Source organism: Macaca fascicularis, chromosome 7 (genome assembly GCF_037993035.2).
Source record: "Macaca fascicularis isolate 582-1 chromosome 7, T2T-MFA8v1.1".
In the NCBI taxonomy this organism is placed as follows: Eukaryota; Metazoa; Chordata; class Mammalia; order Primates; family Cercopithecidae; genus Macaca; species Macaca fascicularis.
The window spans coordinates 127,414,744-127,436,434 of record NC_088381.1 but is presented as its reverse complement, the minus strand read 5'-3'; the positions used below and the strand labels follow the sequence as shown (position 1 = coordinate 127,436,434).

Genomic DNA, 21,691 nt, shown 5'->3' with positions numbered 1-21,691 from the left:
ATACAAAAAACTAGCTGGGCGAGGTGGCGGGCGCCTGTAGTCCCAGCTACTCGGGAGGCTGAGGCAGGAGAATGGCGTAAACCCGGGAGGCGGAGCTTGCAGTGAGCTGAGATCCGGCCACTGCACTCCAGCCCGGGCGACAGAGCGAGACTCCGTCTCCAAAAAATAAAAAATAAAAAAATAAAAACAAAGAAAGAAAATGGAAAAGGGATCCTCTTAGTAGTGACAAACACTGATATGGTCTGTTCTTCCTCAGACATGCCCTGCTTTCCTTGTTTGGCATAACTCCATCAGAGGCACCAATCCATCTGTTTGCTTCTCTAACAATCTGGCACTACCTGGGGAACATAATCTTCCTGCCATTTTACCACAAAAATACCCATATGCTGGAGTCACTGTAGCTGAGAATTATAGCCTGACCACAGAACAGACACTTTAGAAGCTGTGAGAATCCCAGGGGATAGGAAATCTTTGTTGAATATATAAACCTCTTTCAGACCATGGATCGAGGAGGAAAGCCTTAAACTTGAAGGCTTAAAATGGGGAAATCTTACCAGTACACAATGCAAGAGGACCAAGCCTTTGCAGCCCCAAGGAGGGATTCACCCAGCCAGCTAGGTGAGTCACCCAACATCACAAAGGACTGATGCTGGGCTTCATAAATAATAGTTTGGAGAACATATGTATGGCTGACATCCTGTGGAAAAACCTCCAGCTCTTCTCAACCCTCTTCTCTCCCGCTGCCTCCCCAGAGAGGCTAGTAATTCAGATTCTCACTGTCCTAACCTTTTTTTCTTTTCTTTTCTTTTTTTTTTTTTTTTTTTTTTTGAGACGGAGTCTAGCTCTGTTGCCCAGGCTGGAGTGCAATGGCGTGATCTCAGCTCACTGCAAGCTCCGCCTCCTGGGTTCACGCCATTCTCCTGCCTCAGCCTCCTGAGTAACTGGGACTACAGGCGCCTGTCACCACGTTCGACTAATTTTTTGTACTTTTAGTAGAGACGGGGTTTCACCGTGTTAGCCAGGAGGATCTCCATCCCCTGACCTCGTGATACACCCGCCTCGGCCTCCCAAAGTGCCGGGATTACAGGCGTGAGCCACCACGCCCAGCCTCTAACCTGTTTTTCATGGGTGGCCTTGGGATCTAGCTGTAGCCGTTGAGACATAAAAGGAAGTATATGGGACTCTGAGAGGATTTTCTTCCTTGAGGAAAAGGAAGAAGGGCTTCTACATGTGGCTCCTTTCCACTTCCCCCTGCCTTTGCACAAGGGTGGGATGTCTGGGGCTGCAGCAGCCATCTGTGACCATGAGACAACAAACTTGATGATGAAATGACAACATGTACAAAGCACTGAAACACGCAACCACTTTCTATATGTGAGATATTTGACCCAACTAACAAGAATGGAACCTTGCCTTGATCTAACACAGGGTCTAGGCCCGAGGAGTTTAGACTTTGCCTAGAGATACTAGATTTATGCAAAGATGCTCTAGGAGCAATGTTATCATCCAATATGATATAGACCTCACATACAGAGACTGCAAACCTGCCCGAACACATGAGCATATTCATTCCTGCGCAAGTTAGGGGCCAAACTCCAAGGAACAGTTGGGGTTCTTTCCCTGGCTCTAACAGCAGCAAGGGGTAAACAGCAACAAACTTGCTTTATGATAACTAAAAATCTATGTCAGCACCGGACTGGAGGATTCTCAATGTCATACTGGCTGTTCAGCAAAAGTTCTCTTTAAAATACTGACTGAAAGATAAATGTATCCGTTTGTGTTACCAAAGTAAAAATACATGAGAAAAGGACATGCATTCTGGCCAAGTGAACACCATCTGTAAGTAGTGAAGGCTGAGAAACCTTTTTTTATATGTCAATTATTTTTAAAGTTTCCTATGGCTGCTGTTACAAATTACCACAAATTTAGTGGCTTAAAACAGTACAAATATATTTTTTTAAGTAAAGCAAATTTACTTAAATTTAAACAATACTTAAATGTATTGTTTTACCATTTTGGAGGTCAGGAAATGAGTCATTCCTAGTGAAAATCAAGATGTCAGCAAGGCTGCATTCTTTCTGGAGGCTCTAAGGGAGAATCTATTTCCTTACCTTTTCTAGTTTCCAGAGACCACCTGCATTCCTTGGTTCATGGTCCCCTTCCTCCATCTTAAAACTAGCAGCATAGCATCTCCAAATCTTTCTCTGACTTTGATATTGACTCTTCTGCCTCTGTCTTTCAGTTATAAGAACTCTTGTGGCCGGGTGCAGTGACTCACGCCTGTAATCCCAGCACTTTGGGAGGCCGAGGCAGACGGATCACCTAAGGTCAAGAGTTCAAGACCAGCCTGGGAAAGCCCATCTTTACTAAAAATACAAAAATTAGCTGGGTGTGGTGGCGGGTGCCTGTAATCCCAGGTAATCAGGAGGCTGAGGCAGGAGAATCACTTGAACCCAGGAGGTGGAGGTTGCAATGAGCCGAGATTGCGCCACCAGACTCCAGCCTGGGTGACAAGAGTGAGGCTCCGTCTCAAAGAAAAAAAAAAGAAAATCTCTTATGATTACATTGGACCCACCTGTACAATCTAGGCTACTTTCCCCATCTCGGAGTTTACTTATTAACAATCTTACTTCCCTCTACAACTTTAATTACCCCTTACCAGGTAACCTAATATATTCACAAGTCTCAGAATTAGGATGTGGACATTTTGGGGAGGCATTATTTTACCTACTACACCTATAATTTCACTAACCAGGAATAACTACAGTTAATATTTTAGTAAACAATTCTTCTCAGACCGTTTTATATGCATGTGCATATAGAGATATACCTATATACATCTCTACAGATATATAGATTTGTAAAAATTAGATATTAATTGAATACTATACATTTCTTTTCAACTTGCTTTTCCCATTTTATACATATGTATGTGTATGTACATGTAAATTTCTACCCATTATTCTTAATAGGTACCCCTATTATTACTTTATCATCAGTGTTTTTTAAGTATCTACTATGTGCTCACTTAATTTAACCCTTTGAACAATCCTATGAACTGAGAACTCCTATCACCGTCACCACCCCTTTAGAGCTGGGACACTGGCAGCATGAGCTGGGCGGCTGTCTCAGGAGATACTCAATCCAATCAGTAGTGGAACGCATTTAAATCCACCAGAACCCAAGCTCTTAACCACATGGTGGATTGCCTCCTAGATTGTTCCACTGCATGGATGTCCCATAAATTACTTAACAACAGTGTCCTCCTATAGATCATTTGGGCTATTTTTCACTATTTAAAACAGGACTGCAATAAATGAGTTCACACCTATGTCCATGGACTAAGCTGTGGTTATTTCTTTAAGAACAGTTCTTAGAAGAATTGCTGTATGCCAAGGCTCCTTATACAAATTTCCAAATTGTCCTTCAGATAGTATGCATATTCCCAGGATCGATATTTTGAAGTATTATTCTTTTTAATCTTAATATTATGAGGAAATGAGAGTATTATTTTTCTTTGAATGCTATTGAGGATAAATGTTCTTTCAATATGTTTCTTGGAATTTTTTCCTTTTGTTAAGTGCTGATTCATGTTGTTTGCCTAGTTTTCTGTTTCAGAATTAATAAAGTTTCTTTTGAAAAATTATGGTTGAATTTTACACAGGGCATCCCACATAAAAGGAACCATGAGACAAGGTAGAAGCTGATCATTTTTCACAAAACATTTAATTTGTAAAAATTAAATATTAATTGAATACATTTCTTTTTCAACTTGCTTTTCCCACTTTATACATATGTATGTGTATGTACATGTAACTTTCTTACAAAGTTCAGGGAAAAAGAAACTATTAGAGACATGAAGGGAAATAGAGAAATGTAAAAATTCAGAAAACCTATAACAAATCCAGTAAGTGAGGAGGACACAAAATGCCCCCTTAAGATTAGCCTTTATTCATAGATAATGGAGAGGAATGTGATCCAAATGAGGTGATGAGTAGGAAAAGTCTTCTGGTGACAGCCTAAGGGTTGCCTTGAAGTAGTCCAGTCTAGATATTTCCAGAAGAGAGAAGTATATCACAAGGAATTTGTTACAAGGGCTATAGAAGCCAAAGGGTAAGAAGATAAAGAAGACCCCAGATATCAGAGCCGCTGTAACACCTGTACTGTACACACACAAGCTCACATTTAGTGCTGAGCAGCTGGAGACTGCTGGAGTCACCGGCTCCTACTCCTGCCACCTCTAGAGCCACCAAAACTGCTGGGACCTACAGTCAACTGTAGCCTGAAACTACCACTTCTGGAGGCAGAAATAGCAGGATTTCTTGGCCTTCTAATCTCCCACCAGTGTTTCCCATTAGTGGAACTTACCAAGAAAACAGCTGGCAAGGATATCCAAGAAATTTCATATCCAGTCTTCTTGCTCCTGCCACACAGAGGAGGGCCCAGAAGGGCAGGAGCAGATTTGAATACTAATAGACCAAATCCAGCAAAAAAAGAGGATGTTGTCCAGGGTAGTGTCCAATGCCAAAATATGGCTCTCCCTGGATGAAAGAGGCCTGGATTCTAGAACTAGTTCTGCTACTGATATGCTGTGACCCCTCCAAGGCAGTGTTGCACAGTGGTTCAGGATGTAGCTCAGTGCCCTCATTTGCAAAGCAGGCAATAATACCTAGCTCAAAAGATTATTCGTGAGGGTTAAATGGGGTACTGCAAAGTATGTAAAACAGTGCCTGGAACAAAATAAGCATTTAACATTTGATAGCTATTGTCATTGTTACTATCATTCTAATTTCAGTTTTGCCATCTGTAGAGAAAAGAAGAGGAGGGTTGAATCACCTTTGCTTCTCTCTAACCCACCAGAGGAAAAGTAACTAACAGACTCAGACTGAGCCTCATGCTAAGCTGAATTTTGGAGATGCATAGAAAAATGAATAATTTCCTCCTGTCCCTGTTATCACAGACCTCACAGTTCGATGGGAAGACAGAAAAAAATCACTATGATTCAAGGCAAAATGAGCTCAGTGATATACTAAATACAAGGAAAGTTCTAAAGGAGTACAAAAGAAGGTTTTGTAGCATAGTAGAAAGATTCATACAGACTTCACTTTTATTTTATTTTATTTTATTTTATTTTTTAATTTTAGATGGAGTTTAGCTCTTGTTGCCCAGGCTGGAGTGCAATGGCTCCATCTCGGTTCACTACAACTTTTTCTCCCGGTTCAAGCGATTCTCCTGCCTCAGCCTCCTGAGTAGCTGGGACTACAGGCACGCGCCACCACGCCAGGCTAATTTTTGTATTTTTAGTAGAGACGGGGTTTCACCATGTTGATCAGGCTGGTCTTGAATTCCTGACCACAGGTGATCCCACTTTGGCCTCGCAAAGTGCTGGGATTACAGGTGTGAGCCGCCTCGCCCGGCCCAGACATCAGTTTAAATCCAGTATTATCCTCTTGTGGTCTTGGGCAGTTCATTTAGTCGCCCGCGCCTCAGTTTACTTGTCTGTAAAAGTGGGGGTATTAAAAGTGCCTGCTCACAAAGTTCTTGTGAAGATTAAGTGAGCTACTGTATATAAAGGTTATCCGACAGTACCCGGCACAAAGATGCGCTCAGAAGTGATCATTATTATGATTCCAGTGCTCCACAAAAAAGACACAGGCCTGAACTAACGAAATGGAAACTGAAAGGGGGAAAAGTTAGCTAAAGAGAGAGTCATTCTTCCCAGACTGCTTAATTATTGTCAATAAAATTAGAGAACCAGGGAGGTACCTACTAGAGGTGCGGGCCACGAGGGGGCGCCCCAGGACCTCGGCGTCCTCGTTGCCCGTGGCAACCGGCAATCCTTGGCTCTGGCTTAGGAGGAACTCAGCTAGAACGGCAAAATGGCCCTGAGCCCCTGGACCCCAGGGCTGGGCGCTGGCGAGAAGCTGGTGCAGGCGGCCGCCGTCTCCACCGGCCCCTCCCTGGAGTTATGCGCTTTCCCCTCCACCCTGGGCTCCTCTGTCGCCGTCGAGGCACTGGAGCAGCTGTTTGTTGTGGGTGAGACGCCCCTCGGGCGCTGGAAGGGACGTCTCCTCAGAGGTGGCGCTTAGGAGGCGCTCAGCGGGAACCCTGAACGGGGACTCTCCTCCCGGAACCAGGGCATCACTGGCCAGGGCAGAGCCTTCTCCCCGCTCCTTGGAGGCTGGGGAGAGAGAAGTGGCGGGTGGGACCAAGTGCCCAGCTCTCCTGCTCTAGTGCAGCTGGGGTGACTTCGCTCAACCCTCAATAGTGGTTGGTGACAAATCCGGGACTCCCAAGCCACTGCCCTATGCCTGCGACCTGAGTACACACCTGCATTTAGATTATGCCTTCTATTTCAGTCCTCTTCCTGCCTTTCCTTTACAAGTTAACATCCTCCCACATTTTGCCATGGCAAACTGGAGAATTTAACAAGCAAATAGGAAAGGGAGTGTTTAAGAGGCTCCTGTTGTGTTAAGCAAGAAAAATTAGATGTAAAAGGTTGTTTAGGAGATTCTAATAGAAAATTACCTTGGATGGGGCCAGGTTAAAATATTTTTCAGTTAGAAAGCTGAACCTGTAATCAAGTCACTGAAACTTAAGGTAAGACAATCCAAGAAAGGGTGTTTCTTGGTCGGTGCAAAAACCGTTTAGGCCAAACAATAAAACATTTCAGTGCTTCACTAGAATCATCCCATTTCTTCAAGATAATCGTATTGATTTATGTTACAATGTTACTATTAATTTGGGATAGTTTTTATTTTCCTCCTTAAATGCACTAGGTTGATTTCACAATTCTTGGCAAATATGCTTGGGTAAATGTTATCGTGAAGAATGCTGGCCGGGCGCGGGGGCTCACGCCTGTAATCCCAGCACTTTGGAAGGCCGAGGCAGGTGGATACCTGAGGTCAGGAGTTTGAGACCAGCCTGGCCAACATGGTGAAACCCCGTCTCTACTAAAAATACAAAAAATTAGCCGGGCGTGGTGACGCACGTCTGTAATCCCAGCTACTCAGGAGGCTGAGGCAGGAGAATAGGTTGAACTCGGGAGGCGGAGGTTGCAGTGAGCCGAGATCGCGCCACTGCACTCCAGCCTGGGCGACCGAGCGAGACTCCGTCTCAAAAAAATAAAAAATAAAATAAAAGAATGTTAACCACTGAGGAGACCTAAAGTTATTAAGACCTAAATTATTCGCATGTATCTGAGGTCATTGTCAATGACAGAGCTAGAACCTTGAACTCTCTTCATACTTGATCTCTAGATCAGCATGCCATTGCAACCCTAGTACTTATGTACAAATACATTTTTCTGTTAATAATATCTAGACACTCAGAACATATTTCACAGGGAAAAAAATCATTACACCTTCTTGCCCTGAGTAGGAGTTATAAAATATTAATATGTAAATCTCCAGCACATTTGTCCTCAAGGAGCATAAATTATATACCTAAATTATAACATTATGGAATAAGAAATAAGTACAAAAGAGATTAGTGTAACGTACAATAAAAATTCAGAGATTGAAGATGTAACTTCCAACCAAGTAAGCATTTGAGCTAGATCATAAAAGGTTAAGTAGAATTTGGATAGATAAATAAGAGATCTTTATTTTCTAATTTTTTTTCAGAACGATCACTGCAAAGTGACTATTTTAAATGTAATGAAGAAGCTAAGATCTTTCTTAAGGACATTGCTGTAGCGGTTAAGAAATTGGTATTGTATTATCTATAAGAACCATTTCTTCAATCTTCCACATATTTCTTCATCAAACTTTCATTTAGCACCAATTCTGTTCAAAGTATTAAATAGATGACTAGAGAATATAGTTACCTTGAACTTAAAAATATTTTTCTCTCAATTTTGTAAGTATTTGCATAATTATTGATCAACTGGATTGTTACTGGATTTTCCATGGAGAAAACTAAATTATGGGCTTATGACTGTGGATGAGGGCAAGCTCATTTAGAGAAAGCAATGTGGGTGATAATAGGGTTCAGTTAAGAGGTGGACCACATGGGCAAATGCTTGGGACACCAATATACAAGCATTCCTTAAAACAAATACACACACAATCTCTGGAATAAATTGCAAGCATGGTGCTAATTAACTCAGTTCTCTATAAGCAATTCCTTGCATAACTGGTCAAAGATTATTTGACATATGTTTCACTGAAGTAGACTGTACTGTTAGTGAAAACAAAGAGGAACTCTTTCAGTTATGCTTATCTGGCCCCTATCAAAGACATGTTGAAGAAGTATTTAAAGAATTTCCTTCTGAGGTGTCACAGACCTCTCTTTTCGGCCAAGGATGATATTGACAATGCTTCCTTGGCACAGTCAGAATGGCGAAGGCTCTCTATTTTATTTGAAAATATTGAATAAGAATCTACTACATATCAAATTGCTAAAAATGTAGAAATATGGCTGTAAATGAGTTTGAATCCACAGACTGCTGATAAAACTCGTATTACTTTATATTTCATATGATATAGACACACACACATATATATATCTATACTACATAATCATAGTTTACAATCCTACTTATTGAGTAGATACATGTAAACACTTAGGGATGTGTGTTGTGCAGCACTGTGGTGCTGTGGAAACATTTTTCCCTACTTGGTTCTTTCTTCCAGTTATGTCTTTCACTAGGATTTTGAAGGGCCAAAATATTAATTGTGGTTAAAGTATCTAGTCCGTATTCATTTAATATCTGAGCTGTGAAATCTCTTAAAAAACAGAGATCAGGCTGGGTGTGGTGGCTCATGCCTGTAATCCCAGCACTCCGGGAGGCTGAGACTGGTAGATCACTTGAGGTCAGGAGTTCGAGACTAGCCTGGCCAAGACATGGCGAAACTCCATCTCTACTAAAAATACAAAAATTAGCCTGGCATGGTGGCAGGAGCCAGTAATTCTAGCTACTTGGGGAGGCTGGTAGGAGAAATCGCTTGAACCCAGGAAGCAGAGGTTGCAGTGAGCTGAGATTGCCCTACTGCACTCCAGCCTGGTCAACAGAGCGAGATTCCATTTCAAAAAAATAAAAATAAAAATAAACAGAGATCAATCCTTTTATTTTTAAAAGTAATAAATGTTCATTATTATAAAAGTAATACATGTTGACTCTGAAAAATTTAGAAAAAAATAGATAAGCAAAAGGACCACATTAAAATAATCACAATTAATGCTGATGAATATACTTTCCACTTTCAGGGTATAGATGATGACTACACTGTATTTCATTTTTTACAGAAAAGTGATCATGCTATATATGTAATTATATAGTCTGCTTTTTATAATTCATAAAATATAATGGCAGGTTCTCAGGTCATAAAATAGCTATAGCTATTATGACAGTTTATTTAAAAGATAATTTATCTATTTTTTCCCACCAACTGATTTCTCAGCAGTGTTTCCTTTCTTAAAGTAGCCTCACCTAAAAGTAATAATAACAGCTTTACCTATTTGTTTGGGTTTGTAGGTGTGTATGAGAAAACCATTGTTCTCTTTATACCTAAGCATATTTTCATAGGCAATTTCCATATTTTAATATACTTATTTTCTTTCTTTCTATATACTTTCTTTCTCAATATTACCATTTTTGTTAGCGTCTTTCCTTTTAAATGGATTGAAACTGCATATAAGAAACAGATACTCATAAAGAAAAGATAATTTCTCAGTAGAATAAAATCAATAGAAAGTAAGAGATAAATTAACAGACACCTTGAATAGTGACTGTAGATACTTGTCCCAGTTTCTGTTCCAAATAAAAATAATGGCAGAAGATATTTAATGAAATTATATTTTGTCCTCTGAAAACATTTATAGGGCATTGTTTAGGAAATCAATCTTACTATTTTAGTGTCTTAACTTTTTAAAAATATAATTTAAATTTTCAGGAAGAAATGAGAAAAGCCACAATCGATCTTTTGGAGATTGAAAGCATGGAACTCAACAAACTATACTATCTATTGGAAACTCTTCCCAGTAGCATTAAGAGGGAATTGGAAGGTACTTTTCAGGTTATCAACTCTAGAAATTTAGTTGATCTTATAACAGAATGAAGTACTTTCAACAAGATAAGTTTCATAGTTATTGCTCATGTAAGATATAGCTAGAAAGCATACATGACACAAACACAGTAAAGTCCATAATAATTTTCTCTTATATTTTAAGTGGAAATAGTATATATAACACTTGAATTTATATAATTTTGTTTCTAAATAGACTATAGATAAATGGATCTGCCCATTCCAAATTGGTATTTATCCAATTAAATTAGGCAACTTGGCTGGCCTGAACCATCATTCTACTTTCTGTCTCTGAGTTTTGGCTACTCTGGGTACCTCATATAAGTAGTAGTATACAGTATTTGTCCTCATGATCAGCTTCCTTCACCGAGCATAATATCTTCAAGGTTCATTCATACTGTTGTATGTGTCAGAACTGCCTTTCTTTTTAAGGCTGAATAGTATTTCATTGTTTGTATCTATCACATTTCCTTATCCATTCATCTGCAATTTGTCACTTGGGTTGCTCCCATCTTTTAGCTGTTGAAAAACGCTGTTATGAACATAGGTATCCAAATACAAGTTGAGCACCACTTATCCAAAACAGTTGTGACTAGGTATGTTTCCAATTTCTGATTTTTTTTTGAATTTGGAATATTTGCATTATGCTTTCCAGTTGAACATCCCTAATCCATAAATCTGAAATGCTTCATTGAGCATTTGCTTTGATCATAATGTAGGTCCTCAAAAGGTTTGGGGTCTTGGAGCATTTCCAAAATTATGCTCAAAAGAAATGTTCTTCAGAGCATTTCAGTTTTCAGATTTTTGGATTAGGGATACTCCACCTGTATCCAAGTCCCTGCTTTCATTTTTTTTGTTGTTTGTATATTTATGCATAAGCAGAATTGCTAGATTATATGGTAATTGTACATTCTTTTTTTTTTTTTAACTGGGGTCAGATCTTACAGAGTCATATATTCAATATTTTGAAGATCTGCCTTGCTGTTTTCAACAGTGGCTGCACCATTTTGTGTTTCCACCAACAATGCACAAGGATTCCAGTATCTCTACATCCTTGCCAGTACTTGTTATTTTCCAGATTTTTGTGTTTGTGTCTTTTCTGATCGCTATCCAAATGGCTGTGAAGTGTTATCTTATTGTGATTTGATTTGCATTTCCCCAGTGATTAGAGATGTTGAGCTTCTTTTTGTCTGCTCATTGGCCATTGGTACATCTTCTTTGGAGAAATGTCTATTCAGGTCCTTTATCCATCTTTTAATCAGGTTCGTTTTTTTGTTGTTGTTGAGTTGTAGGAGTTCTTTATGTACTCTGAATGTTAACCACTGATTAGATACATGATTTGCAAATTTTTTTCCCATTCTATGGGTTGCCTTTTCACTCTGTTGATAGTGACCTTTGAAGCACAAAAGTTTTAAATTTTGATGCAGTCAAGAAATCATTGCCAAATTCAATGCCATGAAGCTTTTCTCTATGTTTTATTCTAAGGGTGTTATGGTTTAAGCTCTTATGTTTAGGTCTTCAATCCTTTTTTTTTTTTTTTTTTTTTTGGTAAATTTTGTATTTGGGGTAAGGGTCAAACTTTATTTCTCCAGATGCCAGGTATATTGACTGAGGCTCACAGCTGAGTTCTTCTCCAGGAATTACCTTCAACAAAAGAGAGAAGGCACCGGGTGCGGTACCTTACGCCTGTAATTCCAGCACTTTGGGAGGCTGAGGCGGGTGGATCACAAGGTCAGGAGTTTGAGACCAGCCTGGCCAACATAGTGAAACCCCATCTCTACTAAAAGTACAAAAAACAATTAGCCAGGAGTGCTGGCACATGCCTGTAGTCCCAGCTACTCAGGAGACTGAGGCAGGAGAATCCCTTGAACCCGGGAGGCAGAAGTTGCAGTGAGCCAAGATCGCACCACTGCACTCCAGCCTGGGTGATAGGGCGAGACTTTGTCTCAAAACAAAAACAAGCAAACAAACAAAAACAAAAGAGAGAAGCTTCACTCCAAGTTATATTCTCTCCCTAGTGCCTGCCACCCGCACTCATGATTGTTCACTATGAGGGTACAAAGGCCTGGCTCCTTGCCTCAATGTAGAACAACTCCACAGCATGATCATAGCTCCAAAGCTCATCACAGTTTAACCTCCTCCTCTGCCCAGCCTTTCATTTCCTCGAAAGAGATGTTCCTCAGAGCACTACCCAATAAATGCTCTACACACACATTTTATAATCTATTTCCCAGAGAGCCCAACCTAAAAACAGTGGTCTTAATAAGTAAAAAAATACAAGGTAGATTTTCCAGTTAGCCATTTATTGCCTCTACTTTGTGATAAGGAAGCTGGACCCTGTAAATTTTCCCCTTTACCAGCTGGCACAATGTTCAGCTTTGTCCGCAGAGGGCATAGGAGGGATATGGAGGAGGAAGGGGTTCTCTTCCTGGTTCCAGTGTACTCAACTTGGCTGACTCTTACGGTGTGTGCAGCTTCTCCAGGCCATGGTCCTGCAGCATCCAGCAGTCCACAATGCCCAGCAGCTTCCCCCAGTACCCCTTGGGTAGCTTCAACTACCAATGAGGCACCTCTCCATGAAGAGCTTCTCTGGCACCCCCTTGGGTAGTTTTGCAGTGAGTTCTGAAGTATGGCACCTCTCTGTGGGCAGAGACCCCTAACACCCCCAGAGAGCAGATTTCCAGCAAGTTCTCTCAGCCCAGCATTTCACGAACTTCTTTGCCATCTAATGAGACACAGCCTCTCTAATGAGGCCTAGCTCCCAAGTCTCGAGGTGCTGTTTCCTCGAGCACTGTATCTCAGCCCTAGGGATGGTGGCTATTCCTTATGTCTGCCATTTCTGAATGCTTTCAAGTTCTCTTCACTTCTTACCACCCATTCCCTAATCCTCTAATTACTCTAATCCTCTCTTGTAGTTAATAATTTATTCTATTAAGCTTTCCCTTTTCAATTTACTGTGAGATTTCTATCTTCTAATTGGACCTTGACTGATAGAGTGGGTTTAAAACAATATGCTTGGTGTTAATCTAATTTGACAGGGAAAATACAACAAACTATATGTGCAGGAAAAGAAAATCAGATTTAGAAGAATCTGCACCAAAGGTAGAATTAAGAGTGTTTTTTCTTTTTTGTTTGCTGTTCTTTAGTTTTTAGATTGGGTTGCTTTTATAATCAGAAAAACATATTTTGAAGGGGGAAAATACCATAATAGCTTATAAGGTCCTTGATACATGCTAAATGCTTAACCATGTAAATTTAGTTAGTTGGCCTTATGTCATAAGTCCTTGCTACTCAAAGTGTGGTCTTTGGTTCAGCAGCATAAGCAACATGTAAGAGCTTGTGAGGAAATACAGAATCTCTGGGCCCACCCTAGACCCGCTGTAGCAGAAGCTGCATTTTAACGAGATCTCCAAATGATGTATGTGCATATTTGAGACACAAAGTTTGAGAAGGCCTGCTGCAACAAGCAATTTAATTAGTAGCCTAGAAAAAAAAAAATTCCCTAGCTCTCTCAGGAGAGCTACCAGCTAGTTTCTAGGGCGTTTGTTGTGTAGAAATGAGTAGTTAGTACAGCACCTTCCTAAACAGCAGTGTTCAAAAATTCATGCATATTGACCATCTGTCATACACTGAGCTAATCCTTTGAAGTCATATGTGATTACACTGACTTATTATTTATGGATGAATAATTGTTTCTTTAATACATTGGATTCTCCCACAAAGCAGAACCTGAGGCATTGGCTTTTGCATTATTATTTTATTAGGGAGTAGAATCCAAAGAGGAGGATGGGATAAGGAGACCAAAACAGAGGACAAGGGAGAGCCAATATGGGGTGGATTATGATGCTGGCTGCTGCTAACTGAAACTAATTAATTATGAGAAGAAGCCCCCAAGACCCAGTGTTACTTCTTCTCAGGACCATCTATCAGTGTGAGAGAGGGAGAAATATTTCTGCACTGGCTCCTGTCTATCATTGGTCTGATGCTTGCCCTACCTCTTGTACTTCTGGGTTATACATGCATGGATGTGGGTGCATAAAGAAGTCCCATGTAGAAATTGCAGAAGTCCTAGGCAGGAGGTGAGAAGTGTATGGAACGGGCAGGAATCAGGCACTATCAGACTGCAGCTGTCTGAAGTTGATCCAAGCCCACAGAAAGCTGGTTACCATAACAGCAGCAGAAATAAGAGAAATAATTAGTAGGTAAGATTGAGAGGGACCAAGGGAGTAAGAGGTACTTGATTCTCAAAAACATTATTAAAAGAATATTTCAAAGAAAGACTTTTTTTTCATGAAAGTCAGTATCTACAATTGTGCTCTTCCTCAAATAATGTAGTAACATTTCCACTTACTTTGAAGAATGTGTCAGAGACGCTCGCAGATTAAATCTTTTTGAGATAAATACAATAAAAATGAGAATTACAAGGACAGAAAATGAAATAGAGCTTCTGAAGAAGAAAATAACTGACCTGAAAGAATATAATGAAGCTCTGGGGTAGGTATTCTTATATTCAATATTTAGGGGAGTAGGGGTCTGTGGCTGGAGTGGGAAAATTGTCGGGAGGGGTTTACTGTCTGATCTGAACTGGGGCAGGGCAAGTTGAGAGATGAAGATGGGTTGTAGGAGATGATCCAGGCTGATGGGGTAGGGAAGGTGATGGCCACAGAGGGCTGAGGAGGAGAGCAGAAAATCTTCAACCACAGCAGCCAGGAGGCCTGTAATATTTCAGAGGCAATCCAGCTTCTCAGCAGCAACAACTGTTTGTAAATTACACACTACCTCTACTGCTGCCTCCAAAGGTAGACACCCAGTGGGTTTAGGTTTCATTTTCATAGAATTAAGTTTACAAACCCCCACCACCAAAGTAAGAAATCTTGCAGGGATTATATTGTAAATCTAATGTCAAACCAGACCTGTTGTATCTAGTTCAGTTCATTGAAGATATTTAGTCATATTTGTAATTCGCTGGAGGACTGAGGATGAGGCTGGTTCCCAGGACAGGGTTCCAGATTTTATCTGTAATTAAATGAGATAATATATGAAACTGCCTGTAGCTCAAGATCTGATACCCCTTAGTGAGCCTCATTTTCTCCATCTGTGAAATGGGGGTCACAACTCTTTGCTAGCTCATGAAAGGAAGAGATATATTCTTAAAGATAGAACCCCTTGAGGCTGGGCGCGGTGGCTCAAGCCTGTAATCCCAGCACTTTGGGAGGCCGAGACGGGCGGATCACAAGGTCAGGAGATCGAGACCATCCTGGCTAACACGGCGAAACCCCGTCTCTACTAAAAACACAAAAAATTAGCCGGGCGAGGTGGCGGCGCCTGTGGTCCCAGCTACTCGGGAGGCTGAGGCAGGAGAATGGCGGGAACCCGGGAGGCGGAGCTTGCAGTGAGCTGAGATCTGGCCACTGCACTCCAGCCTGGGCGACAGAGCGAGACTCCATCTCAAAAAAAAAAAAAAAAAAAAAAGATAGAACCCCTTGAAGAATTACTCACCCCGTGAGAAAATTTGATAAATTTTAATAAATATCATAAATATCAGCATTTTGGTTTCCAGAGTGAGAAATGTTCACAAAGAGCTCTTATTATAGGGGGAAAAAAGTGTTCTTGGGAAGCCAAAATTATCACAGGGTGCCCCAGATATCAAAGATCAGTAATCAGGTAGAGACCTCAAGGCCCAGGGACATGGATCCTGAACCAGGCTCTCAGTACACCTGTGCTGGGAGACGCTCCACAAAAGAGAAAGTTCATGATTACATAAGTTTGAGAAATACCACATTCTACCAAATCCTGTTGGGGATTCACAATACAGATTTGTGCATGGTGCATGCTAGCCACCATGGCCAGAGCCTGCTACATAAACTAGACTATTCCTAAACTAGTCCTATTCCTGAAGAGGAAACCACAATTGCTAAACTAATAGCAAGAAAAATAAAACCCAAGCTAGATATTTATATCAGCCAGTCAGCAGCATCACATTCCTATAGACCAGTGATTCTCAAACTTGAGCTTGCATCAGAATCACCTGGAGGGCTTGTTAAAACACAAATTACTGGGACTTGCTTCCAAAATTGCTGATTTAATAAATCTGGGAGGAGTGCGGTGGGGATAAGAATTTGCATTCCTGACAAGTTCTCAGGCGATGCTGCTGCTGCTGGTCCTGACCACATTGGGAGAACCACTGTTCTAGACAAATCTTTATGGAAAGGCAATAACAAACAGAAGGTGGTGGCAGGTGTGTTGGCATCATCAAGCTACAATCATTTGTTGCATCATTTTTTTCAAAGAAAAATGCATCTCGAAGTGTTCACAAGCTCTGACTGGTGGTGGATATGTCTCCTGTCCTGGGCAAATTTCAAAAACTAGATACAGACAGAGCAGCTCTTTGAATGTGTTTTCCTGAGGTTCCACACTGTGTGAGTGTTCTTTTCTTCTCAGCCCATCACAACACACCTAGTGAGGTTTTTTGATTTCACTTATTTTGCTTTGTTTCCCCAAGGCTCCACAGTCCTCAGGTTGACTCATTCTTAGAAGGCCTCCTCTGCTGCATCCACAAAGCACCCATTATCTGACCACCTACTGAGCCTCTCACCTACACTTCTTTTTATTGCATTTCTTTTGTGGAGTTTGACCTCTGGAAGTAAACTTCCCAGCAGCCTGCTTTTATTTTCCTGAGCCTTCAAACACAATTCCTCTGAAACTCCAGCCTTGAGGACTAGCAAAAGGGAAAGGGTCTTTACATTGCAGGAGCTTTTAAAAAGGAAAATAGAGAAATGGCACCAATTGTCCCTTTTGTAAACCTTTTGTTGTTAGCCTCGGGGTAGACAAAATCTTAAGGTCTTCCTCACATGATCTTGAGGTCTTCCTCACATGATCTTAAGGTCTTCCTCAGATGGACACCGCCCAGCAATGGATGTGTGAGGTTAATGACTCCTAATGAGCTCAGAGTTGGCTACAGATGGGAGAAGGTAAGAGGGCTCAAATGAGGTTTCAGGCATCCTCCAAAACATAAAGATAGACTCTTTTCTTTCCCTAGTTTCTATCCAGAGGAAGGAGAGCTTTCTGTTGGCTCCTGCCTGCAGGGTTGTAGCATCCAGGGTAGCTGGAGATGTGATGAGATTTCTCTTTCTTTAGCTTAACAGCGTATCTCAGGTTGATGAGCTAGACATGATGACAATACATATCAAAACACTCATCTGGTCAGATCCCATTTACCCGCTCAAAACTACTTTTGAGTCATTGTGTACTTTAACCCAAAATGCCCTGTGGTTAATACCTGGCATGTGGGGACGGGTGGTGTGAGGCAAGGCCACGTTACATTGAAAAGTGGTAAAAGTTGCAAGGTTGATGCTTGTTTTGTGTTTCCTTCTGTCCTCATCTCAATTTTTTTTTTTTAAATTTCAGACAGAGTCTCACTCTGTCACTCAGGCTAGAGTGCAGTGGCATGATCTCGGCTCACTGCAACCTCTGCCTCCCAGGTTCAAGCAATTCTCCTGCCTCAACCTCCCGAGCAGCTGGGATTACAGGTGCACACCACCATCCCCGGCTAATTTTTGTATTTTTAGTAGAGACAGTGTTTCACCATGTTGGCCAGGCTGGAATCTAACTCCTGACCTCTCAGGTGATTTGCCTGCCTTGGCCTCCCAAAGTGCTAGGATTACAGGCATGAGCCACTGCGCCTGGCTTTCAACCAAGTTTCGACAATCATAAACACAGTCATAAAATAACTATTCCTTACACTTTTCCTCTTGCTGAGGGCTCATCTCACCACACAGACTTTATTCCTTTCTTAAGAGCTGTGCTTCTCACTCTGTGAGCAATTCTTTTCTCCTAGGGAGAAGCAGGAAGAGCTAGCAAGGAAGCATGCAAGGTTTGTCCTGTCACTCAACAAAATTATGGAGAAAAAAGCCACCACCACTGTTTACATAAATGAGACTTATACCCAAATAAATTTGAAGAGAGAAGACATAGCATTGCAAAAAAAATGTATTCAAGAAGCAGAGGAGCTAATGGAAAAAGAAAGGGCAGAATATTTGATAAGAAAACAAGAGTTGACTGCACAGGTAAGTGGCATGATTTATTCTTTAAAATACAATAATGTATAGAATCTGGAGCAGGAAACAGGAAATAATTTATTTGTCCTCAAGGCTGGCAAGCAGCCTCCGTGGTATCTTCTGTGAACACCCTGGGAAAACGGGATGAGCGGGAGACTCAAGGACACTTCCGCTCTTGGGGAAGACATTTGATTGGTAGCAGCATCTCAGTTCATGGGGAAGAATTTAAGTGACAGAATTTGTAACACTGGGGTGTCCCCTTGCTTATATGCAGCCATATAGGGACAAGGAATAGGCTACCATCTTATCCAGTTGCCTTTGATAACCCTGAGACTGTGTCTGTATGGACAGGACTAGGGTGTTCCGATAGGGCACCAGCCCAGCCCTGCTGCTCCTGATAAATGAATGAGAGAGAGCAGAGGCCTGCAGTGGGGCCAGACAAAACTGAGGGCCTTAAAGAGAAAACAATATTTCGAGACCAGCAAATTTGTGAGGGTGGGGTGGGGATAACTATGGCATCTTTTTCTGCCACTGCAGGAGCTGAACTGCCTGCTGTGTCATGTTAATTAAAATTCAGCATCAGATCTGTAATGATTGTTTCTTCCTTGTTCTTCTCTGGTTGACTTGGGAGAGGTGGTTTTGATAAGAGGGTGACATCGTTCATTAGGGTCTAGCAAGTGGTGGTGTGATAAAATTGTAAGAAGTTTTCCAGGATTACAAGCTGCTCTGTCTTTAATTACTTTGTTTACTCTGTGTTTAGCTGGTTTTATTTCCCATTAAATAATGTGAATTTAGATTCCCAGATAATTTCTTCAGTTCTTCCTTTGACTCTTCTTGTCTGCTTAGTACATTGTAAATCTGGTCACCACTGCTGTGGTGATTTACTATGAAATCACTACTGTGACAATTACTTTTATAATTAGTTATTAACAATCATTGTTATTATTGCTCTTATAAATTTACTATTTCAATATTCAATAATTACAGTTCGGCCCTTGTGGCTCATGCTTTTTCCTGTGATACTGCAAAATAAGGAAACCCTTGTTTTTTGGTTTATTTTTTACTTATTACTATACTTGAATTGAATATGTTATACTTAAATATGAATTAGGTTGACACTGTTTTTAAAAGATTTTCTAAACTTTGTTGTGCTAATAGGCTTTTTAAATTGGTTTCTTATGCTTGTCACTATAGATTAATGAATTTAAAGATATCTGTGAAATAAAGAGAGTGGAGACTTATAAAAAGAAGAAAGAATTGGATAAATTACAAACTAAAATGTCAAAAATAAAAGAAACAGTTACTGTTTCCGCAGCGGTAAGAAACAATAATGTATGTTTAAGCCTTATCTAGCACCTCAGTAAAAAAGGAGTTGATTGTAATGCATCTTCATGTCATGCTGAGAGGATGTTTTCTGCACTTGAACATTTTCTGACACTTTCTTTAAAGCGTTATGGTGCAATTGTGGTTTCCTCTTCAGGGATATCATGGGAAGAAGGAAATGTGGAATGCCTTAGATACAAACTGCATTGGATGGGCCAAAATACTGTGAAAATATTGATTTAAACAAACATACAGAACTCACCAAATGTATTGATATATATAACATTTCCATGAGATTGCTTCATTTTGTATAACAAAATGAATAACCATGGGCTGAGTCCTTAATTCTGAATGTGGAATAATAGAACCAAGTTTAGGCTCTGTATTGAGTACAGCAATATTAATATGTAAAGGAGACCATTTGTCTATTTAAATTAGAAAATACATCAGAGCTCTGCACTTCTGTTAAAAAAAATTGTGATAACATTTACTGAAAGGCAACACTGTGAGAAGTATTTTGTGAGGATTATCTTTATTTGAAAGATGAGAAAACATAAGCTTATGGCGGTGACTATAATTGAAGTGGTTAATGTAAATACTACTTGTATGTTATTTAAAACAAAAATGCCTGTTAACTTCTTATCACAATTAATTGAACTAATGAGTCTTTAGTATATTTTTTCAATGTGTCTTGAAAAATCACATGCAAAACTATACTGGTACAATAGTAAAACTGAATATTTTATAAGGGGTGGTTCTGTTCATTTTAATTACAATGTATCTATTATGATATTCAATTACAAAGCATTAGTAAAATGAAAATTTTCTCTCAAATATGTATATTTAAAAACATCATTATCTGTTTTTAAATTTCAACATAGTAAGGAAGCACTAGGCCTACAGGAGAATAGAAAGGCTATATAAAACATATTTTATCTGCATGCCCAAGCTCATATTTCCAGTTTTGGCCTCATAAATCATAAATCAAGCACACCACCAACTAACTTGAGAAAATGAAATATGTGTTCCTTAGCCTGTACTCCAAGACTCCAAAGATCTCTAAGCCCAAATTATTTTGAAGGCAGCAGGAGTAAATTTGCCTCCGGGTCCTTCCCCACTCCCCACAATCCAGCCTGCCCACTCTCCTACCCCTCCATTGGTAGATAATAGTTTTGGAAGCACAGACTTGAGTATCACACAGAGCTGGATTCAAATCCTAGTTCTACAAATGTGAAGTTTCCTCATCTATAAAATGGAAGTATTAATATTGCCTACTGCAGAGCGTTTTTGTGGAGATTAAATGAGGTCATGCCAATTAAGTGTTTTATATTTGGTAGTTTGTTGTCGTTGTTGTTGGCTGAGGTTAGAAAACAGTGTTTTGGCTATAGACTGAGACCACAAGGAATTTCAGATTAACTCTTACATGGGACGTCTCTGCAGCCAGGTAATGTTGATACGATGTTGGCAGAAAAAAATAATAGCATGGGATCCTCAAGACGTCCTACCTGTCCAGGCAAGGAGGACTGAGGACTAAAGATAACAGATGTCAGGCCTATCAGGCCTTCAGCATGTATCCCTAATTCTGATGATTGATCAGAGGCCTCTCAACATTTGGCTCATTCTGATGGTAGTTCTATGACTCCAGTTAGCTCTGTAACTAGCTATGGGTACTCTAGAGAAAGAAACCATTTTGAGTAGTTTTTACCCACCTCTCTCACCTGACGTGGTTGAGAGTACCTCCATTCTCCCCTCAGGTATATCTCTGATCCCACATCGCTGTCCAGGGTTAGATGGCATTAAATATTATGTCCATGGTAATTCTGCGTTGAAGAGAAGAGGAATTTGTTTGATCAGCCTTGTCTAAGCTCCATTGTCCCTCACAAGCTGAAATGCAAACCCAAGGCTGAATAAGTTAGACTTTCCTTTCCTTCATCCCAAAATTGCATTGCAAAAATGTCTGTTTCATTATGAATTTTCTCCATCAATTTTCCCTTCCTTTAAATCATAACATTTTTTCCACAGTATCCAGTTATTCTATTTCCTAAATTTAGATTAAATATTAAGAAATAAAAGTTCTTTTCATCATGAACATAGCTATTAAGGGAGACAAAAGACACAATTTGTTTTGGCTTTTAAAAATAATACTGATTTTGGTATCCTGGGATGATAAATGAAGATGATTGTGACAATATGGATTTGTTTAATTTTTTTAAGTGTTAGATGAAGTTAATTCTTGTCACAAAAGTTTGTGAAAATAGTTTTCACATTCTCACTGCTGTATTT

At 40.2% G+C, this 21,691-nt stretch overlaps 1 protein-coding gene across 1 annotated transcript in view; it reads left to right on the top strand.

The window, feature by feature from the left end:
- Positions 1-5,842: 5,842 nt before the first annotated feature.
- CCDC175 (coiled-coil domain containing 175) overlaps positions 5,843-21,691 on the top strand; it is a 62,009-nt gene continuing 46,160 nt past the window's right edge. The window contains 6 exon segments of the mRNA XM_005561385.5: positions 5,843-6,036; positions 7,626-7,711; positions 9,897-10,008; positions 14,387-14,522; positions 17,866-18,094; positions 19,280-19,402. Of these exon segments, the coding sequence (XP_005561442.4) occupies positions 5,880-6,036; positions 7,626-7,711; positions 9,897-10,008; positions 14,387-14,522; positions 17,866-18,094; positions 19,280-19,402 (843 nt within the window). The 5' untranslated portion in view covers positions 5,843-5,879.